At 44.3% G+C, this 22,327-nt stretch overlaps 1 protein-coding gene across 6 annotated transcripts in view; it reads left to right on the top strand.

The window, feature by feature from the left end:
• The window catches only part of SLC4A11 (solute carrier family 4 member 11), a 99,242-nt gene extending 78,528 nt beyond the window's left edge, over positions 1–20,714 (top strand). For all 6 annotated transcript variants that reach the window (XM_074540573.1, XM_026798113.2, XM_014272904.3 and 3 more), the window contains exons 14-20: positions 252–480; positions 1,683–1,789; positions 2,886–3,054; positions 6,044–6,217; positions 10,665–10,860; positions 13,123–13,292; positions 17,203–20,714. In XM_074540573.1, coding sequence (XP_074396674.1) covers positions 252–480; positions 1,683–1,789; positions 2,886–3,054; positions 6,044–6,217; positions 10,665–10,860; positions 13,123–13,292; positions 17,203–17,266 — 1,109 coding nt within the window. In that variant the 3' untranslated portion in view covers positions 17,267–20,714. The remainder of the gene's footprint in view (positions 1–251; positions 481–1,682; positions 1,790–2,885; positions 3,055–6,043; positions 6,218–10,664; positions 10,861–13,122; positions 13,293–17,202) is intronic.
• Positions 20,715–22,327: the final 1,613 nt, after the last annotated feature.

The following is a 22,327-nucleotide window of genomic DNA, read 5'->3' as shown; positions in this document are numbered from 1 at the left end:
AATTAGCACTGCAAGTCCTTACAGTGTTGCTTTATAAATTAATCTAACTCTTACCTGTTAAAGTAAGTGAAAAAATCAATTTGTGAAGCACTGGCTTCCTAAGAGCACCAGCTCTGATTTCTTTCTGCAGGCTTGAGAGGCAGAGCTGGTGAGACATAACGTTAATACTTCGTGATCAAGCAAGAAACCCACTTTATTTAACTTGCTTTGATTGTCTTCTCCTAACGCTTGCCTGTTGGTTGTTTGTGCAGTTTTTAAGACATATTACCGCAATGACGAGACAGGAGGTGGAAAAGCAGGGGCTGATGCTATCCCAGGCCTTGGCATCAACAGCAGCTTCTTGATGAACTCCTCAGTGAGCGAGAACCAGACTTGCACTCAGGATGGGCACCACTACGGGCGCGAGACCGCTGTCCTCAGCCTCATGCTGATGTTGGGAACTCTCTGGCTCGGCCACACCCTCTATCAGTTCAAGAAAAGGTGAGTTGTTCAGAGCTCAGGCTGCTGACTGTTTCATGTCCTCTCTGAGGGAGTCATTAACAGAATGACCAGGTTGGAAAAGACCTTCAAGATCATGCAATCCAACCCAGCCCCAACACCTCAACTAAACCCTGGCACTGAGTGCCAAATTCAGGTTTTATTTAAACACATCCAGGGAAGGCGACTCCACTACCTCCCCCGGCAGCCATTCCAGAACTTTATCACTCTTTCTGTGAAAAACTTCTTTCTGATATCCAACCTGTATTTCCCTTGGTGCAGCTTGAGACTGTGTCTCTGGTTCTGTCAGTGCTGTCTGGAGAAAGAAATCAACTCCACCTGACCACAGCCACCTTTCAGGGAGTTGTAGAGAGTGATAAGCTCACCTCTGAGCCTCCTTATCTCCAGGCTGGACACCCCCCCCAGCTCTCTCAATTGTTCCTCACAGGATTTGTGTTCCCAGCCCCTCACCAGCCTTGTTGCTGTCCTTGGGACATGCTCAAGTATCTCAACATCCTTCCTAAACGGAGGGCCCAGAACTGGACACAGCACTCAAGGTGTGGCCTCACCAATTTTGCAACCCAGGAATATCAGGTGGAAGCCAAAGACAGAGATGAACTTGCCAGGGCCACCTGGAAAATATTCCCAGTAGAACAAAATGTTCACTCAGTGGATGATGTCCTTCTGTCTTTGGTTTGGCCTCACAAGTGACTTTGTAAAAAAGCTTTGGGTTCCCACTTGGGATCCCTGTATCTCCCTCCAAACAGGCATTGAACCATTTTGCGGGGCAAAAATTCCTGATGGTGCAGGAAGGTCTACTGGGAATGTACTTTCAGTGTGCTCCAGGGAGTCAAACATCGGCTCTAATTTGGGGTTTGCTCCTATTGCTCTTAAAACTCTTCATTTGAGATGCAGGAATCAATTAAAGTAAAGTGCAAATGAGACACAAATTGGTGCTTGAAGGCCTTTTTTTTTCCAGCTTGCATCTTATTTTCTTGTTTCTTTGTGTTTTGCTTCTGCACTCATCAACCTTCAAAGGTTCCAGAAGATTTAGGGCTGAGTAAAAGACTAATTCATCACTCCAAGTATCTCTTTAGCATTGCAAGATGAGACTGAATTTTCACTTTTAAACATTAAATGTTGTCAGGATTGAGTGATTGTCCTGACAGTGGGGTGCTGATGGGAATTTCTTGTCTCTTTTGCAGCCCATATTTGCACGCGAGGGTACGTGAAATTCTGTCCGACTGTGCCTTACCCATTTCAGTCCTGACCTTCTCTATTGTGGGTTCCTTTATCTTCAATGAAATTGAAAGTAAGTTCTTATTTTGTTCTCTGGAATTCTGAGGTTTATGAAAGCAAGAAGTGAAATCCTAGAAGGGTTTTGCTAATAAAGTTCTTCCATATAATTTCACAAATTCTTTGTGTACCTCCCACCAAGAGCTCAGATTTCCTCACTGTTAGATTTACATCATTCAAAACCCTGATTGAGTCTGGGGCAAGAAAAATTATCCAGATGTGTCTTTTCAATGAGTTTGAGGTATGTGTCATAAAAAGGGAGATGAACAATCTCTGGCAAAGAACAAAGGGCAGAGTAATCAGCAGGCAGGAAGGGTTGTTGCCAGTCATATCAACATGGAGTTGGTCATCCCAGTTTGTCCTCTTTGTCTCCAGTTTGTTTTCCTAATTTAGGTGAAATGGTGCAGAGCATCTGGGCAGCTCTAAGTTACACAAGGAAATCTAAAAATGAGCCACCATTCATTGGCCAAATAGATCAACTTTTCCATATCAGGAAGTGATAATGGGGACAGGAATTGCATTGTCCTGCAGTGACGTGAGCGGGTGATGTGAGGAAATGTATGGAAACAAATAAGAAATGGCTTTTTCTTTGTTGTGATGGCCATTCCATCCAGTTGGATTGCAAAATGATGTGTGGCCATGTGTGATTTATCCCCAGCCATGGATTGCTTCCAATAGCAGCAGTTTTGATTTAGATTTTATACTAAAATGCCTTGCACAGCTTGTTGGAGATGAGGAAGTTCTCAAATGCCTCTGTGGGTTGATGAGCTGAGCATTATGGTGCTGGTTAGAAATAAGGCTTCCTCATCTAAAAACATGTTGCATCTGTGGAAAACAAGTTTCCCTCTTTTGTTTTGCTCCAATATCTGTAATGCCTCGCTAGGACTAGCAGTGGTCTGTCCTATCAGGATGGCAGCCAAGTTGTAAGTGGATGGAGGAGAAAAATAAACCAAACCAGCCAGATGGACCCATCTTCCATGGCCTCCAGGCTCCCACATGCCAGAGCATCACTCCTGCTTTTCTGCTTGCTTCCCAGTACTTGGTGGTGTGGGTAAAACATTGATGGTTGGACAAGAAGGTGCCTCCTAACATCCTTCCCCTCCTCTTTGCAGTGTCCAAATTTAACTACAACGCCTCTGACAGCTTGTTTGTGCTGGCCCCTGTGCAGTCCCTGTCCATTGGGTCGGTCATGAGTGCCATGGGGCTGGGATTTCTCCTCTCCATGCTCTTCTTCATCGAGCAGAACATCGTCGCGTCGCTCACCAACGCCCCAGAGAACAGGTAACACCTCTGTGGAGGGATGTCCCTGGGTCTGCACCACCACTGCTAGCCCAAAGCTTGTCTGAACACCAGAAATGTATTCAGGGTGTGTTTTTAAGAATTTCTGTTGTCACAGGTGGAGGTAACTCTGCTGCTTAACTCCTCACCATCCCCAAAGCCTGATGTTGTGGCAATGAGCCAGAACCACAAATCCTCCACAATCTCATCACCTCAACCCATTTCTTCTTTACTCTCTGCCCAACACCATTGTTTGTCCTCTAAAACTCTCAAGGTATTTTTTAGGAAGAGTTTGGGAGACAAGAGGTGGTGTGGTGAATGTGAAGTGGATGTTTTGTACAGTTTGAGGTCTTTGGATGCACCTCAACATATTTTAGGGAGTGTCTGACACATGTGGACACTTGCACTGCTCTTGCAGTACAGAGAATTTGTTGAAAATGAGAAGTCAATGACCTACATAAATGCTGTAGCACAATGTGCTGCAGCTGAGCATCAGGAGTGTTTGGAGCTGGTAAATTCCATCTGCAAAAAAGGTGGAAGTGCAATAAAACAATATGTCCAATGTCTGATAAGTCTCACTTGTGTGCAAACTTGAGATGTTGCACTATTAAAATATTCCCTCTGATGTTTTTGTGCCAACTGCAATCAGATGTGATGTCAAGAATGAATGTGGATGACTTTTTTTCCAGGGGAACTACCATGTCTCTGAGGATTTTTTGCTAATGTGATGCGTGGGAGGGTTCTCTCCTTGCATAATATCCATTAGCATTCTCCATGTTGTAGCTGGAGTGACACAGTATTAGGAGAGAGGAGACAAGCTCAAATTCAGCTACACTAATTTAGTTTCCTTTGACCACCTCTTATCTCTATTATATCCCTTTAAGTGTTGCATAAATCTGTATGTAAGTGGGTCATCTCTTGGCTAAGATGAATTTCTTCTACACTTTTGGTATTTTCCACTGGAGTGTCTTTAAGGAATGTAAAATACTCTTTGGAGTTTTTTAAAGTGCTTTTCAGAGCATCTGGGTACAGAGCTGAGCTGGTCAGGTGTTGGGGCAGGGATTTTTAGAGATGTAAAAACTAAGACTCGACACCATCTGTTTGTGGTGCCAACACAGACACTTTGCACTATCCCAGGTTGCTCCAACTCCCATCCAGCCTGACCTTGGACACTTCCAGGGATCCAGGGGCAGCCACAGCTTCTCTGGGCAATCTGTGCCACCCACACAGGGAGGGATAATTTTCTAATATCTCATCTAAATCTACTCTTTGTCTGTTTGAGTCCATTCCCCCTTGTCCTGGAAGGCTGCAATTAGGTCACCTCCAGATTGAACAATCCCAATTCTCTCAGCCTTTCCTCACAGAGCAGAGGTGCTCCATCCCTCTGATAATCTCGGTGGCCTCCTCTGGATTCATTCCAACAGGTTAATGTCCTTAAAGCCTTCTGAAAAGAATGGGGAGGACAACAAACAATGACCCTGAGGGTGCCGAAGGTGCCTTTGCTCAGAGAAAGCAGCACGTGAGCAGGGGCTGTGTTTCCAACGCAGGAAATGCGTTTGCAATCCCACCCTTCCTGCCAGCACCTTCCAGAGGCATTGCAGGGCAGACACCTACCTGACCCACTCACCCCACAGCCTCCTCAGTCAGTGGAAGGGGACACTCCCTGTGGGACCAGGCTTTTGTCCCAAAACACGCCCCACCCCACATTTCTGCTGCCCAAACAATGGCTTTGATCTTCATGGGCTGGGTCAGCTCTACCAGCTCCATGTGCCTCATGTCCAGGAGTATCATGGATGGCTCCAAGTCTGTGCAGAGGTGTTCTTTGCAGCTTGTTTGGGTGGCATTGACATCTAAATGATATTCCCTTTCCAGCTGGTGGTGCCCACAGAGAATTCAGCTGATCCCTTACATTGTGTGAGGATGTTAAGTGCTCCAGTGGCAGAGATTCAGCCTGAGACCTTCCAGTGAGGGTTTAAACTCTGAGAGCTGAATCCTTCTCCAGCTTTTTTTCTAAACTTTACTCGTAATATCTCAGTATTATATCTCTCTTTACTCATAATATCTCCTACAAGATAGGAATATTCAGGAAAGGGACAGACTTTGGAAAAAATTATTAAAGTCAGTGTGAGTTCAGTCTTGGTGCTGCTTTTCTGCACAGTCCTGGCAAAGTGAGTGTGCTCTTACTTCTCAGTGAAGGCTGTCAGATTCCCCCATCCCCTAAAAAGCAAACCAGGGAGACTCTGCAGCATTTGGTGAGCTTAGGGGCAAATTTCCTTGGTTGGCTACCAACCTTTTGGAATGTGTTGCCCAGAGAAGCTGTGGCTGTCCCCCTAGAAGTGTCCAAGGACAGGTAGGATGGGGTTTGGAGTAACCTGGGATAGTGGAAGGTGTCCCTTCCCATGGCAGGGGGATGGAACTGGATGATCTTTAAGGTTCCTTCCAACCCAAACCATTCTGTGATCCATTCCACAATGCTGTGACTACCAAGGAGGAGCTGAAGTTTAATGAATTCCTGTCCCATTTTCTTATCATGCAGTAGCAATTACATAATTAGGGGATTACTGCAGCATACCAAGCACGTGTTCTGCTCGTGGGGAAGGAGACAGATCAGTTTCTTGTTCTTACAAACAAGAGACTTCAGTGTCAGTACTTTGACAACAAATGCTCAGGATTTTATGTGGACTCTGTGAGCAAACACATGCATGGATTTTGTATAGACTCTGCAATAAATGTAGGAGAAAAACACTGAAATTTTCATGGGCTATTACTTCATGGACTGCCTTTCTGCTCAGCATTGTTCTGTCCAGATGACAGCAACTTAGGGGAGCAAACCATCACATTTCACTCCTTTAGTGTTCACACCGTGCGCACGGTAAATCCAGAGGTGTGAAATCTCGGTGTGTATCTTTGTTGAGTGTTCAACAAAGACAGCCAGTAGGGTTTGCACCAGGTGTAACCAGGTGTAACTGCTGTCCCCCACTGCTCATTGCAGGTTGGTGAAGGGCACAGCCTATCACTGGGACCTGCTGCTGGTGGCACTGATCAACACGGGGCTCTCGGTTTTCGGCCTGCCCTGGATCCACGCGGCCTTCCCGCATTCCCCCATGCACGTCCGGGCCCTGGCCTACGTGGAGGAGAGAGTGGAGAGTGGACACATCTATGAGACGTAAGTAGAGCTCTTTGGATTCAGTTTTGAGCTCTTTGGATTCATTTTTGTTGCCATCCCAATCCTTTGGGAACGGTGGGTTTGCGTGGTTGGGGTGTTGGATGTTGTATTCCAGATAGGAAAGTGATGGAAATATGCACCCAATGAGCCTTGATTTGGCTTCATCCCCTTCACTCAAGCACTCAAATTCATGCTCTGGACAGTGGCAGCATCCTACAGGGATCCCACCCACTCCATTGCAAATTCTGCTCTGGAAAAGTCAGCCAAGGCCATTTGCAGTTTCAGCCTTGTGGAAAGCTGAGGAGATGCTTTGGCCGGATCTCTCCGGATGCTTTCCCCAGAAAGAATCCAAAGCTGATTCACTGCCTGAAACCTGTCTGGTGGTTATTACGAAGGGGAGGAAAAATGCACCATTATTTCAGAGCTCCCATAACATCTCCCACCACATTTTGGGAAGGAGATGCTTAAATTCTCTGGGTTTTAAACAAAAACAAGTGTGAAGCCATGGCTGGGTCATGGGTTTCTATTTAAGACCAACTCTTCTGCTGCTCTGAGTTGAGCAACACATTCTTATCACAGACCTATTAAAAAAAATTAAAAACCTTTTTCTCATGAAACAATCTCTGCTCTGGAGCAGATCTGGCCTGTTTGATCTCAGTCTGTTGCAGTTGAGTGCTTTTACCACAGGAGTAGTAATTTCCACTCACATACCATTAGTTTTAATTATCCTGCCTTGGTTTCCATTTTCTGCATTGCCACTTATCAAAAGTGAGGCTAAATGATCATTGATTTTGGGGGATGGAGTAGGTCTGTCTTAATCTCAGTCTTGCCTTCATGCTTGTTTTGGTGCCAAATGGCCCAGCCCAGCCAGGCACAGCTGATTTTTGGGTCAGGGATGGACAAATTTCACCTTCCATATCTGGAAATTGCAGAGTTCTCCTGCACCCTGTAACTCTTCTACAGATCTTTTCCTGGGAGATCAGTCCCTTGGGTTTGTGTTCCCATTAGGATATGTTGCTGTTGGTTGTTTCCACAGTTGTATCTCTCTTGAATAAATGCTAAACCCTATTTAAAGAGAAAATCAACTTTGAAATTGGAGTTCTGTAGAGTTTTAATCCTTGCCCTTGCTCCTCGTGTCCATGATGTGCTCTGGGATACCTGCACTTTCTGTTTCTTTGAGAGATGCAAAACTCACATTTTGAAACCCATGTGCCAAACCTCCCTCCTGTGTCTCCTGTTGTCGCTTTGAATATCCAAATGCCTCTTTTTCCTGTTTTTCCACTGTCATGGTTCTGTATTCTGGCTTTGCTTTGACCAAGTCAAGTCCCCTGCCTGAACTAAGGACTAATTCCTGCACCTCTCCTCTCCTCCTTCACCGCAAAAAAAAGCACCAGAGAGGCCTTTTTGGCCACTCTGTCCCAGATACAGCTCCAGGGATTATCCTGGAATGGCTGAGGGCTGTCTATCTCCCTGAGGATGTTTCCTCATGGCACAGCTCTGCTCTGCTGGAGGCAAATTGGTGCTGGGAACTGGATATTGGGACTGAAAAAGGGAATGAGGGTTTCCTGGTGCTTTGAACTCCCTTTGAGACCTAAGCTTTTTGTTCTCTGCAAAGCACTGGGGCTGGAACAGGAGGCTCCAAGCAATGCAGTCATCTTTTTCTTTCCTTTTTTTTTCCACTCTTAGCCAGCTCTGCTGAAAAAGAAATGAAGCTCAATTAGAAAATCAACTCTGTCTCCCTTGGCAGGCTCCTTCCCTGCACTCAAAATCAAAGCTCCCACAGGATGATGATATAAACAAGGATAAAGATCTGTCACACTGAAAGCAAAATTTTCTTCTCCCCTGTAGAGAAACGATTTCAGTTTCCTGTGGCAATCTGCAAACAGGCTCTTGTTGCTTACTTGGAGAAGTTCAGGAATGGCTAATCCCATGCTAGCCATATTTAGAGGATTTGGGGGAAATGAGCCTGGATTATGCTCTTTAATCTCCATTAATTACTTTATTTCTATCACAGCACAGACTTTCTGGAGCTGTTTCCTCAAGGGCCAAACCACATTCTGAACACATGGAAATCAAGGATTCCTCTGTTGATTTAATGTGACTGTGATGTTCTTACTCTGGAAATGAGGTGCTGGAATTAGCAGAAGACCAATCTAAAGCTGGGAACATCAGTTTTACAAATACCATGTTTGGCCAATTATGAGCAATTTTAGCTATGTTCTGATAAAATATTCCAAACTAATAAGTGGCATTAGCAGGGGCTGGCAGCAATTGCAGTACATCTTGCCTGTGATCAAACACAGTGCTGTGATTGCTGCATCCCTAAGAGATGGCTGCAGAAAATTCCATGAACTTCAGAAATCTCTTACCTAAGGGCTGCCGCTCTGAGCTTGTTCTTGCAGCCTTGCATCTGATGGAAATGTGATTTTGTAGCTCCTTTTGTTCCTGAGCTCTTCCACTTGCATGACTTCCCTTGCAGACTTGCGTGTGCTTGCAGGGCAGGAGCCTCCCCAGCAGGAGGAGAGATCTCTGTGTGAAACAGCAGAAATTCTTCCTCTGTGGCTGACCTGGTGCTGGAGGAACTCTTGTGTACCTGGATGGGGTTAAATCAGTCCATCCTTAAACTCCTGCTGCTCTGAGCCACCATGGAGGCTTGTGGTGCTTCTGGCAGCTCTGGAGTGGCCAGATTGGAATGACTCTGGGACAGCTGCACTTGAAGCTGCTTGGTTTTGTTAATCTCCAGCAGTTATGTAGTGATCCAGACCTGGAGGCAGTGGGAAAGATGCCAAACTCTGTCCGTTTAGGTGATGTCCCAGTTCCACCAGAGCTGGCAAGAATGGAGCACTCTGCTCTCCCTCAGCCTCTCTAGGCACTGGCAGGGACCCCTTGGATGTGGGAGACTTGCAAGAGGATCCAACAAAATCTGCTTGGAAGGAGAAAAGCTGGGATTTAAACCTGTTGGAAGGTTATTTAAAGGTTAACACCTCTGCGCATCCTGTCCTGGTAATCCTGGATTGTTTGTAGGACCTGCCCCACTACTCACAGAAGAATTCCAGTGTTGTCATCAGGATTTTGTGTGCTGTTTGTGGTACCTGTTGTTCTTTAGGTCTCGTGACTGCTGGTGTTAATTCTGCCTTGTTGTCCAAATCCTCAGAGCAAGCTTTGGGCTGTCACCCCTTCCCTCCCTGTCCAAATACAGGTGTGGAAGGCTCCTTCATCCCCTTTTGTTCCTTGAAGGTATAAACAGATTTCAGATTCAACCTGACCTTACTTCTGAGCAAAACTCTTCAACTTAATATTGCAGTAATTCAGTCTTCTTCAGAACAGAATGATTAAGAAGTCCCAGCAGTGCATGTGCAAAGGAGAGAAGTGTGTTCTGATTGATCTTTGGTGTTAATCCTCAGAGAAATTTGTGTATAGGGTTAATTCAGAATTTGAGGGGTCTCATCCAGGGAATGAGGTCACTAAATGACACCAAAACAGCCTATGGACAAAAATTTTCCCTCATAACAGGGGGATTTATTCACTGTCTGATCCACTGTATTGTTGGATTTATCTTCTAAAAAGAAAAAAAATAGGAATCCTCTTTTTCTTTCCTTGTAAGTAGTCTTGACAGATGTGGGTTTCCTTTCCTCCTATTGTTTCTGGTGATTTTTTCAGACTGGGAGGAGATGCTCACAGGTTTAGCTGAAGTGCACAGAAAACACAGCAGCCTCCCCTTAAGCAGGTTGCTAAAGCTGCTGCCTGCTTTCCTGTCAGTCTTCCTCTCAAAAAAAGCTCAATTTGTGGCCTGTCAGCTCTGGAAAATTTGCATTAATTAATGACATGTTTAGCATGGTAATAGGCAGTTGCCCACAGCAGGATAGAATCCCTGTGTGGTGCTCTCAGCACTCCCTTCCATGTAAACAGGGAGATCCTCAAATCCATCAGAAATGCTGACTCGCTCTCAGGAGGAGTCTGCTGACTTGCTGTTTGGTTTTTTGTTTGTTTGTTTTTTCCCCTCCAAGACGTTCCTTATATCCTGGAGAAGTCAATGAGTTTTCTTTGGGAGAGAAGCCAGTTGCATGTGCCCAGGGTAAAGCAAGGGAAGGAAAGACCAGAAAGAGGATTCTTGGCTGTTTATTTTTTTTTTTTTCTTTTCTGCATTGTGCTAAACAGAATCAGTTTTGAGGGCAATTTAGTTCAGGATAGGATCTATAGAGCTTTACAGAAGGGGAATTTGGCACTTTTCCAGCTGCTCTGTTTGAGCTGTGGATTAAGTGCCTGGCCTGGCTCCAGCCAGGCTCTGCCTCCTCAATGTCAGCACGGGGCCAGAAGTGCTGATTTCAGTGGTGGCAATGAGTTTCCCTTTCCCTGGTGGCACGTGTGCTCCATGGAGCAACCACTGGGATAAAAACAGATCTTGGGGTGTTCTCCCATCTCCTAACCCCTCTTTTCTTGCTGCCAGGATTGTGAGTGTGAAGGAGACGCGGCTGACAAGTCTGATGGCCAATTTCCTGGTGGGGCTGTCGCTGCTGCTGCTCCCGTTCCCCCTGCAGTGGATCCCAAAGCCGGTGCTCTTCGGCCTCTTCCTCTACATCGCCCTCACCTCCATCGATGGCAACCAGCTCTTTGAGAGGGTGGCTCTGCTGCTCAAGGAACAGGTACCTGGAGCTGTGTTTGCAACCCAGCTGTTCAAAATCTCAGTGTGGGATTTTTTTTGTGAGGTGTTTATTTTTTAATGAGGGTTTTTGGGGGAGTTTTAAACCCCCCCTGTGCTGTTGTGTATTGTGTTTGGGTTTTCCCCAGATGAAGGAAGGAATTATGAATCTGACTCCATGTTCTTAGAAGGCTAATTTAACTACATTATTTTAAGAAATACTAAACTATACTGTACTAAAGAATACAGAAAGGATACTTACAAAAGGATAAAATTATAATAATTTATTATTTTATGATACTATATTATAATAAAAAATACTAAACTGCACTATACAGAAAGGATACTTACAAAAGGCTAAAAAGATAATAATTTATTATTTTATGATACTATATTGTATTTAAAAATACTATACAATACTAAAGAATACAGACAGGATACTTACAAAAGGCTAAAAATATAATAATTGATTATTTTATGATACTATATTAAAAATACTAAACTATACTATTCTAAAGAATACAGACAGGATACTTACAAACGGCTTAAAAAGATAATAATTGATTGTTTTATGATACTATATTATATTAAAAATTACTAAACTATACTATACTAAAGAATACAGAAAGGATACTTAAAAAAGGCTAAAAAGATAATAATGAAAACTCGTGACTCTCTTTCTAGAGTCCACAGTTTGGCCCTGATTGGCCAAAGAGTGAAAACAACTCACAGCAGAAATCACCTGTGGGTAAACAATCTCCAAACACATTCCAAAAGAACAAAACACAACAAGGAGAAGCAAATCAGAGAATTATTGTTTTTCTTTTTCTCTGAGGCTTTTCAACTTCCCAGGAGAGAAATCCTGGGTGAAGGGATTTTTCCAGAAAATGTGAATATCACAGTTGTCATCTGCAGTGTACATGCATTTAAAAAAATAATAATATAAAATATAATAAGCACAACATCAAGAAATTATGATATTTGATTTCCCCAGCAAAGCTTCAGGCAGGTATTTTCTTGGTGCTGTTTTATACTTTCATTTTGTGTAAAATACAGCAAGATGGGATTTTAAACTCAAAATGAAATTACTTGTGTTATTGAAACCTCTGTGATGTGGGCTGAAAACAAACCTGGAAGATGTGTTTTTAAACCTGTCTCTGTTACAGGTGCTAAAAATGTGTTGTTTGGGAGTGTAGGTGGTACCTGGAGCAGTCTCCAGCTCACCTTCTCTTATATAACAAGGATCAAGGGCTTATTAAGCCCAGCATTTGGCTCTACATCTCTGCTAATCTGTCTTGATCTCCATTATTACATCCCAGAGGTCAAAACTGTGAAATTTGGGTAAAGATTGCATTTGTCATGTCATGTCAATTTTTGAACAGCTACTGATATATGTGACTTATTACTTCTGGTTTCAGTAGGAATTATGTGTGGAATTTTCCAGGTTTTGGCATGCAAAATTAAAAAGTATTCTCAAATATGGAAAACTCCCTTTTGTGGAAACCTTTTAATGAGTCATGGCACGATCTAAAAGCCACTGAGGCTGTGTTGGTGCCAGCAGACAGTCGCTCATCCTCTTCATTGATGTATAGACAGTGAGTCAAAGCCTGAGTGCTCAGACATGAGCAAGGAACTGTCAAAAGAAACCACCATATTTAGCCTATTAATGTCATTTTTTCCCCCCTATTTCTTAAAAATGGGTGGCTTATAGGAGCTGAGAAAATCCCTGCAGTGTGAGCACAGCCCTTAACACATTTCCCTCATCTCCTGAAGCCCTAGAGGGGTTCAGCCAAGAGATGGGAGCTCCAGGGGCAAGCCTGGAGCCTTGCAAGGCTATGAAGTTATGAGGAGCTGGGTGTCAGGGGGAGGAGCCATGGACAGGAACAACACCTGGATGCATCTGCTCTCCTTCCCACCTCTGGCTCTGGAGCCCTGGCAATCCCAGTCCTCCTCAGGGAATCTCACTACTGCCCTTCCCAAGGTGTTTCATTGCACTCCAGATGTTCCCTGAGGGGTGTCTCTGCAGGCTCTCAGTGCCCACTCATCCTCTGGGTCTTGCTGCCAATGCTGTGGTTTCAGGCACTGGAATTTAGGAATTAACCCTACAAATCCCATGTTCAGCAGCTGAACCTTTTAAGAACCCTGATGGTGATTCATGCATTGTATAAATTGATGACTTCCCTCCAACCCTGGTGTCCCAAAGTTCCATTCTGCTGTCCCAAATCCAGGTCCCTGCATGTCTAACATGTGGCTTTTCTCTTCCCAGACTGCTTATCCTCCAACCCATTACATCCGCAGAGTTCCCCAGAGGAAGATCCACTACTTCACAGGCCTGCAGGTCCTGCAGCTCCTCATCCTCTGTGGCTTTGGAATGTCACCCCTGCCTTACATGAAGATGATCTTCCCCCTCATCATGATAGGGATGATCCCCATCAGGTAGGAAGCTTGGTTGTATTGTTTTCCCTGTCTCCCATGTCTTGTGTTTTCAGGCTTGGGTTGCTGGAAGTCTGAGGAGAGGAGAAATTGGGAGCTGGACTTGTTTAGTCTGGAGAGAAGAGTGAGAGGGGATCTCACCAATCCATATAAATACCTCCAGGATGGTGCCAGACTCTTTCCAATGATGCCTAGTGATAAGACAAGGACTAAAAGACACAAACTAAAACACAAGAAGTTCCACCACAATATGAGGAAGAACTTGTTTATGTTGAGGGTGGGAGCAGCCCTGGAGTCTCCCTCTCTGGAGACATTCCAAACCCACCTGGACACATTCCTGTGTCACCTGCTCCTGGGGGATTGGGCTGGGTGATCTCCAGAGGTCCCTTCCAATCCCAGCTATTGCATGAAGTGGGAGTGGTTCAGGAGGGTTTTCTGCATTTTCCAGCCTAAGCAGCTCCTGGAAGTGGGTAATAACAAGGGGCTTTTTACCACCTGCTCAGACCTGAGGAGAAATCAGGATTTCACTGCTGCTGGGAGTTGTGCAGAGAGTTCTGGGCTTGCAGATGCTCTTCTTCTGTTGGAGATTTTTTCAGAGATGGCCTAGAAGGCAGCTGTGAGAAGTTAAATTCTCACAGCCTGTTTCTGTGAACAGCAGAGGTTCTCAGGTTATTTTTAACTACAGGTAAAAGTGACAAACATGAAGGCCTTGAGAGCCTTGCACATCAGAGTTCTCAGGCAGCTTTCTCATAACAAGTGGATGTTCTATCTTTGGCTGTTTTGGGAAAGCAAGAATAATTTTGAGAACCCAAATCTTGGTATTGGAAACATAAGGAGGAGTTGGTGTGTAATCTCTGACCTATTGTGAGCTCAGATTTTGCAATATGCATGAAGTGAATTAACACTGTTATAAAAAGTGCCTGATTGATCAATAAAGTGGAGTCGATGGCTGACCAATGCAAGGTGGGTCATCTCCCCTCCAACTTCAATATATGGTGAACTTCAATATTCTTCCAGCTTCCCAGGAGACTGAACCTCTCCTTTTTAGTTCCTGTGAGATGCCTGATCTTCCAGAGAAGCCATAGTCCAGACCTCTAGGTGGTATTTGATAACATTCCTTATCACTTTGCAATTTGATTTTCCAGCAGAGCTGGAAACTTTTCCTAAGAGTAATCCTTATCTCTTACTTAGTGCTGTGGTGACCTCCCAGACCTCCTGCACTGCTGGATGCCCCTGTCAACGATCAGTTGGGTGAAACTGGCCACATTTAAACTGAAAATATATATTTAAAGCTGGGAGGACCACACAATATCCTACAGAGAGAGAGAGAGAATTGAGATAGAATCATTAAGAAATTTAACTAATTTCTTCCTTGGGGTTCATTAGCAGCCACTGCCCATCATTCTCCAGTTAAATCATTCATGCTCTCAGTCCTTTGGATATAATGAGAGGCCATAAAAAGGTCTTGGAAGGAACAGATCAAGTTTCCAATCCACTTGATTATTTTTAGGCCAGCATGGTACCAGTGATATCTGCTTGACTTTGAGCTTGCAGTCCCAGAGATTTTGCAAAGTCCAGGGCTGCCAATTTGCTGATCTGCACCACCTGCTCTGGTGTTTTCCTTGGCTGATAAAGATGGGTCCAGTCCTTTCTGAAATAAAAGCAAATGTTAGAGCCACCATGGCTTTCAAGAGGATCATGTCAGAGCCATTCAGGCTGGATTTTAAAGATAAACAGGCTTGGAAAACACAGAAATTATTGTTCCTCTGGTGGTAATGCCTCACCTGCCCTTCACACTGGTGGCACTTGGGGTGCCTGGATAAGTGCTGGTAAATATTCCAGAGCTGGATGAGTGGCTCCTGTAGGAATTGCAGCTCAGTGCAGAACAAAAACGTGGGGCACACTCAGCCAAATTCAGGCATTGGACATGGTATGAAAAACTCAATTAGTTTGGAGAGAATGCAGTCAAAAAATCTGATTTTGTACTCAGAGCTCAATACTAATATGCAAATCTATCTTCTTTTCAGTAAATAAGATGCTGTCACTTTATACCCTCTGTGTTGCTAACTCATTTCTCTTTCCAGGGCAGTTTTTTCCCAGCAGCTGGATAATCAGCCCTGCTGCCAAGGGGAAGATGCTGCCTGGCACAGCATGGAAATTTGCCCTTGGCTTTGCTTCCTCTGATTTCTTTTGCCTTCATGTAGTTTGTGTGGCCTCCAGCCAAGAAGGCAGCACCATGATCCATGAGCTCTGTAGTTAATGACTTTTCCCCAAAGATTTGGCATTCTAAATAGATGAGGCACTTGAAGAAATTTAATATATTTTCTCCAATTTATTTTTTTTAAGAAGTGAAGGGAGAAAGAGGAGATGGGACAGTAGCCAGGGGGCAAATTCAAGAATCAAACAAGGCATGGCTTGGTGTCCCATCCAGAACTCAGCCATGTCCCAAAGCCACATTTCCATCCATCCAACAGCTGGAGAAACAGGATTTGTGTTGTCATTAGTGGGGGATCACTGGTGTGGTCTCAGACAGATTCTGAGAAGCCACTGAAATCCATGACTGCAGTGGAAAACAGCCTGACTGAAGAAAACTTGATCTCTTTGGCTATTCCCAGTTCCTGGCCTAAATTCAGAACTTTGGGATGATGAGTTTTTGGTTGCCCACAGAAGAATCTTCTCTCCAAGTTATCTCTTATCTGGGCTCTCAAGCATTTTATTCTATGATAGGTCTATTTAAGGAGATCCTGGTATTTCTCATTGATAAGTGATGTTTGGGATCACTTGTACAGCTGTTGAAATCTGAAACTGTTTTTTTGGTGCTTTATCAGTTATTTTAACAGCTGAAGAGTCACTTCCTTGTTAAACAAGGGAAAATGCCAAATAAATGTGCATTTGGGTTGGTTTTTTTTCTTTTTTTTGTTGTTGTTGAGTTGTAGTTTGTATTTTATTATAGGGTATTTTATTTATAAAATAAAATATAATAGGGTATATAGGGTATTTTATTTATAAAATACCCTATAGCAAAATAAAATAATTCCTTATAATAATAATAAAATAAAATAATACCCTGTAATAATAAAAATAAAAGAAAATTATAAGAATAATAATAAAATACAAAATATTTTATTTACAAAATATTTGTAAATATTTTTAAAATATTATCTAAAAATACTTTTAAAAATTAATTTAAATTTGATTTTAATGCGTGAAGGTAGTATGAAAGTAGTGTTAATTCTTACTTTTAAAATTATGTACCTAATATTTATTTATGTAAATATATTATTTGATTTTTATTTAAAATTTATGTGTATAAGTTTATTTATTTGTGTGAATAGTTTTATTAGATTACAAGATTTACAAGAGCAACTTCACATTGCCTTTCTAACCCAAATGTATTAATTTGTGAGGATATTCTTGCAAAAAATCAAATTTAAAAAAAATTTATAGTAAGTAATTTTTTAATTACAATTTTTTATAGTAAACTACTTCTTAAAGTAAGCTTCTAAAATTTTTTAAAGTAATTTGTTTTACATATGTTTGTCCATGCATCTCCACATGGAGAAGCCAGACACCAGGTCAGGATGGTCTTGTTTGGAGTCATGGCTTTTCACCTCTTTATTTTTGTCACCCTGAGGAGTTGGTGGTGACAGAGCTCTGGGAAAGTGACTTCCTCCAGTGAGGATGAGGATGTTCTCTTTCCAGCTGGAAGGAGGGAGGAGGCTCTTGCAGAGGGAGTCGGGCATTGCTGTTCATATAAATAAAAGCTGTGTTTGCTTTTGTGAGGTTTTGCTGTCCCCCACTTTGTGTCCCCCTCAGTGAGTGAATGTCACAGCCAATCTCACCCAGGAGCTTTAGGACAAAGAGAAAAATGCTGCCCAAACAAGGACTGACCGCTGTGTCTGCTCTGCCCTAGGTACAACCTGCTCCCCAAGATCATCGAGGCCAAGTACCTGGATGCCATGGATGCAGAGTACTGAGTGTCCCCAGCCTGCAGAGCAGCAGGGACAGCCCTGGGGGCCAGCAAGGCCTGGGACCATCCCTGCAGCTTCCTTTCACCACTTTCTTCGTGCTCTGACGTTGGCAATGCACTCCTGTCACAGCTCCACGGGGCCTGTGCCAGACCAAGGGAGCCTTGGACTGAGAGGACGCTGCTCTCTGGAGCTGTCAGGCCAAGGAGCTTTATGGAAAATGCTTCTTTCCACACCCCCTAAGCACACCAACCCCAAAGATCAGCCTGGCCGCACGGTTGGAGCATCCAGAGTTGGCCTGTGTTCCCTTGTTTGAGGGTGGGGGGGATTTTTTAATGCACCACATCCTTTTCTTCCCTAACACTAAGAACAGACCCTTGTTTTATAGAATGACAGCCCTGGCCTGGCCTTTGAAATTCCAATTCCCTGTGCATCCAGTGTTCCCAAATTGGTGTTCTGGGTGGGATGGCCCTGTGCTAAACCACTGATGGCAGCAGAGATGGTGGCTGTTTTCTCACATTCATGGGTTTGGAAGCACTTGCAATGTGTACTGCTACAACCCACAGCTTTGGATGAATTTTTAATCCCAGCAAATGAGCTGGGAACATTCAGAGGCTGGGCTGGAATGGCCCTGTGGGTGAAACCCCTGCTGGGTTTGAGCTGTTTGGGCATTAGTTTGGATCTCTCTCCCATTTCTCCTGGGTAATCAAACACAGAATTGTAGGTTTTTGCACAACTGCAGCATTTTTTGCTTGCACCCAGAGGGCAGTTGTGTAGAGGTTGCATATATACATATGTACAGTAGTGCCTATGTGTACATATATACATATGGAGTTGTGTATATATTTTGCATAGATATACAAATAGGCCTGGTTCTTTCCAAATTCACAAAGTGTTTTGTGCACTCAGTGTTACCCACCATGTCCTGACCATTTACTTGTTCTCTCTGCTTCAGTGCTGCTTTTTCTCATTTTGAGATATGGTCACTTTTATTCCTTTGGAAGCTGCTCAGTTACTGGTTCTGTTCATGTGTTGCTTTCTTCAAAGTGTTTTCTTTGCTTTCTCCTTCCTGTGGCTTGAGACCTTCATCATTCTGTCTCGAGGCTCCACCATGTGAATTTTTCATTTAATTTTGATGTACAGAATGCAATGAAAGTTTTCCTCTTTTCACCTAATCAATATTTGTTGGTCATTTCATTGTTTCTGTTGCGTAGCTGATTTCCAGTTTCCCTCCCCCTGCCCCTCCCAGATGTTATATTATATTTCTGGATGAATCTTAACTTCTGCTGTCTTTTATATTTCAGTTTATTTAATTTTGCTTGTACTATGGTCAGTTTTCTTATTTGGAGTACTGTGAAACAAAGCTGCCCTTTAGTTCAGTGCTCGGCACATCACAGGTCACAGCTAAAAATGTTCAGAAAATTGTGGACCTCGGTGATGAACTTTCAAAAGAGTAGAAATGAGGGAAGAAGAATGTAAAATATGAATTTATCAACACAGAGAAGTGTATCTCACCAGTTGCTTGCCCAGTAAATGATGCAGAGATTTTTCCTCCCACCCCAGCATGGTGAGGGAGACCAACCCAGCCATGAGGGAGGAAGGCTTTGGGTGCAAAGCTCCTGTGCTGATGCTGAGCCAGGCTCAAGCCACTGCAGATTTGGTGTATTTGCACTAAAGATCAGAAGGTATTTAATCTTCGTGGAGCTGCCCACGGCTCTCAAACACGTGTGCAGAACTAATTTTTGCATTTTCTTACGAAACCCTTTGTATTGAGACTCTGGAGGAGAGCAGTGAGAGTTCCTATATCCATGATTTTATATCCCCGGGGGAATTTTAGGGGAAACCCCTCAGCTTAGCAAGCAAAACAATGTCACAGACAGCAAAACCACGACTTTCATGTGGCACCAGGATGGTGTGAGAATTCTCAGGGTCAGGGTGACCACCCCAGTGCATCAGAGCAGGGAATTTGGCTCTCAGCAGCCTCAGAGGCGGCTCCTGCACGTCTGACAAGAGCAGGTACAAACCCAAACGTGGTTTCTGACCATTTTCCCCAAGATTCCCTGGCTTTTGAGTCATTTCTGTGGCAGGGTCACTCAGAGCTGTTAGCAAGGGCTGCGTGCAGGAGCGGGGGCAGGCAGGATCTCAGAGGTGGCACAGCTCTGTCTGATCTTCAGTCGACAGCAGAAGGGCAGGTGAGAGGCAGCAGTTCAGGCCCAGGCAGTGCAGAGGCTGCTGAGGCTGAAATAACATGTTTTTCCCACAGATGTCAAAAGATTGAAGCAAAGCTGCAATCAGAGGTGTCATCCTCTGGCTGAGTAAAGCTGTAACACACACGTGACCCGTGGGTGAATTCCTGGTGTCTCCACAGGAAAAACTCTCCTTGGGGGGTGGTTTGAGGGGATTTTGGGTGCTGTGGCTGGAGGAAGGACAGGATGTGCCCAAGGGAGTGTGGCTTTGGTCCTCTTTGAGGCTCTGGGTGGGATTTCCCATAGTGGGGTGGACTGGCCTGCAGGTTTTACCAGATGAAATAATTTTGAGATGCACCTTCCATTTCCCCACTTAGAAGAACCAAAAATGACCCCATTTAAAACCTTTTTAAAATGTCCCCATTTAAAACCTTTTTAAATTATCCATTTCAGATAGTGTCAAATGGTGCAGAGAGAATTGAAAATCCAGGCAGCAGGGAGGGTTAAATTTCAACCACAACTCTTGTTTGTATCTTTTCTTTTCCTTCAGAGGTGTGACTTGAGTGTTTGTGCTTTCTTTGTAGCATCAGTAGGATTCTGTTCTGCAGGGTTTTTGTTCTTACAGAAGTCAGGGGCCAAAGAATCAACTGATGGGAAATCAGCACAGCTTGAGGGGGGGGAAAAAAAAGCTGTGCTGGCTTGGACTGATTGAACATTTGAACCTATGTCTCAATATTTGGGTGGAAGGGAGATGTGAGACTCGAGGTCTCTTGTCTCAGGAGGGGTTTTTATGATCCTGCAGAGGATTTATTTTAATTTTTTCCATGCCTTTTCTCTTCTTGTTTGCTTCTGGTTTTGCTGACTTAAGTGCAGGCGTTTCCAGGAAGTAGCTGACTAGGGAAGGAGGGTTTGTTCAGAGTTGATTGAGCACTTTAATACTTCTGTGAAGGTTTAAGACAATTAGAATGTAAAAGAAGTTTTATTATAAGCTCTTTATATACGCACAATGCTCTGTGTAACTGTTGCCAAAGAACTGAGTCTGAAAGGTGTCAAGAGCTGTTGGGAGAGTCTGTGGGCTTCACCTGGCATTGCAAGGTAGGGAAAAGCTTCTGAAACGAGTGGATTTTGGAAGTTGCCCTTTGACAGCTGCCAAAACGATCAGAAACTGGAGATAGAATAAAATTCTACTCTCAAACTTGTAGTTTTTGATCCTTGCGTTGAATGTAGGAGCTAGAAGTGAGCTTGACAATTAAAATTGGATTTGTACCTGACTGGTTTTGTTGGTCTGAGACTCTATTTTGTTGCTTTGGAAGACGTGCTGCGTGTGGGATTTGATGTGTTTGTCCATGTAAATGAAGGGAAGTTGGTGAAAAGGTGGAACTTGCTGACCAAGCAGTGCAGCCCTTTTGGGATTGCTTAGGGGAGCAGAGCTGACAACTGCACTGCAACAACCCCAAACTCCCTGGCACCAGCATTTGAAGTTATTTAATAAATGTCAGGCTCCACTTGGATGTGCTGCAGAAGGATGGGGATGAAGTAAAAGGATTCAGGTGCTTTGGCTCAGAGCTGCTGCTGTGAAGGGGTCCAGGATGAGCCCCAGCACTGTGGGACACAATTGGAGCTTCCTGATGGTCCAGGAAAGAAACAGGGTGGATGCCACACTTCTGTACAGCTGTAGGTTCTTCCCCAAAATTCCCCATCCCCAGCTGCACCCAGAGACTTCACAAACTCCTGCTCATGATCTTTGGCTGCCTTAGGAGCTGCTGCTGCACTCTGCTCTGGACACTCCTGGAAGGAGCAGGAAATTCCCCAAAGTTGAATGGATTTGAAGGTGGGAGGGCAGGGGTTGGTTTGGGAGGGTTTTTGTGGAGTTCTCAGCAACAAGAAAGGGACCTGAGCTGTCACATCACCAAAAGCAGCTCCTGTGTGTCCCACCAGGCACCATCATCACACATTCATGTTACTCCTTCCCAACCTTTTTTTTATTATTTGTTGCATTCTGAATCTGCCCTTCGCAGGGTTTTCACCTGATTAGAACATTGATGGGCAGATCCAGGGGTGGCTCGAGCACCTCTGTTGTGTCTGTCCCCCCAAAACCCAGTGCAGGCTGTTTGCTGTCATCTCCTGAGCCAGCGCTCTGCTTCCCCAGCCCACTCTAGAAGCTGCCTCTGGAATTTCCACGGGGGAAATGCTGAGGGGGAATTTTTCCTCGAGAACCTGAGCCTGTGTCTGGCAGTGGCTGCTCCTTTGCCAGATAATCAATGATGAAGGATTGATTCACAACTGTGCAGCAGCTGCACCTCCCCATCTCTTCAGAAATCTCCTTTATGGTCCCTGTTCCAGTTGGGATGTCCTCCTTTCATCTGCCAAGCTTCCCAAACAACCCAAATGGACATAATCGGGTGGGGCTGGGTTATTTTCTGTGCTGAGGCCTGAATGTTAGACGGGAATCATCTTCTCTAATTATTTTCCTGTCTAATTAAGGCATTGAAGGACCAAACCCTGTCCATCCCACTCGTGGCTGCAGCTCTGCTTGCAAAGAGCAAACCAGAGCAGAGGGGAGGGAGTTGTTGCAGTACAAGCTTTAGAATCACAAATTAGCACTTTCCTCTTTGGCTTTTGGGTGTTTTCCTCTCACACTTCCCTGGCTGTGTCTTTCTTTGCCTTGTACAAAACGCTGCATGAGCTGGGATCACTTTGCTCTGCTCTGATGTCACATTAAATATTGAAGAGCCTGTCCTGGGGGAGCTGCTGCCTTCTGCTCCCCATCTGCTCACTTGGAGACTCTGCTCTTCCTCCAGGAGACAAATCCCTGCTGCTGCAGGAGCAGCGTCCCTGAAAGGGCACACAGGAGGGTCACTCAGCCACAGAAGGGGAGCAAAAT

This window comes from Zonotrichia albicollis, chromosome 5, assembly GCF_047830755.1.
Source record: "Zonotrichia albicollis isolate bZonAlb1 chromosome 5, bZonAlb1.hap1, whole genome shotgun sequence".
Classification (NCBI taxonomy): domain Eukaryota; kingdom Metazoa; phylum Chordata; class Aves; order Passeriformes; family Passerellidae; genus Zonotrichia; species Zonotrichia albicollis.
The sequence above is the reverse complement of the archived record's forward strand: the minus strand, read 5'-3'. Positions and strand labels throughout refer to the sequence as shown.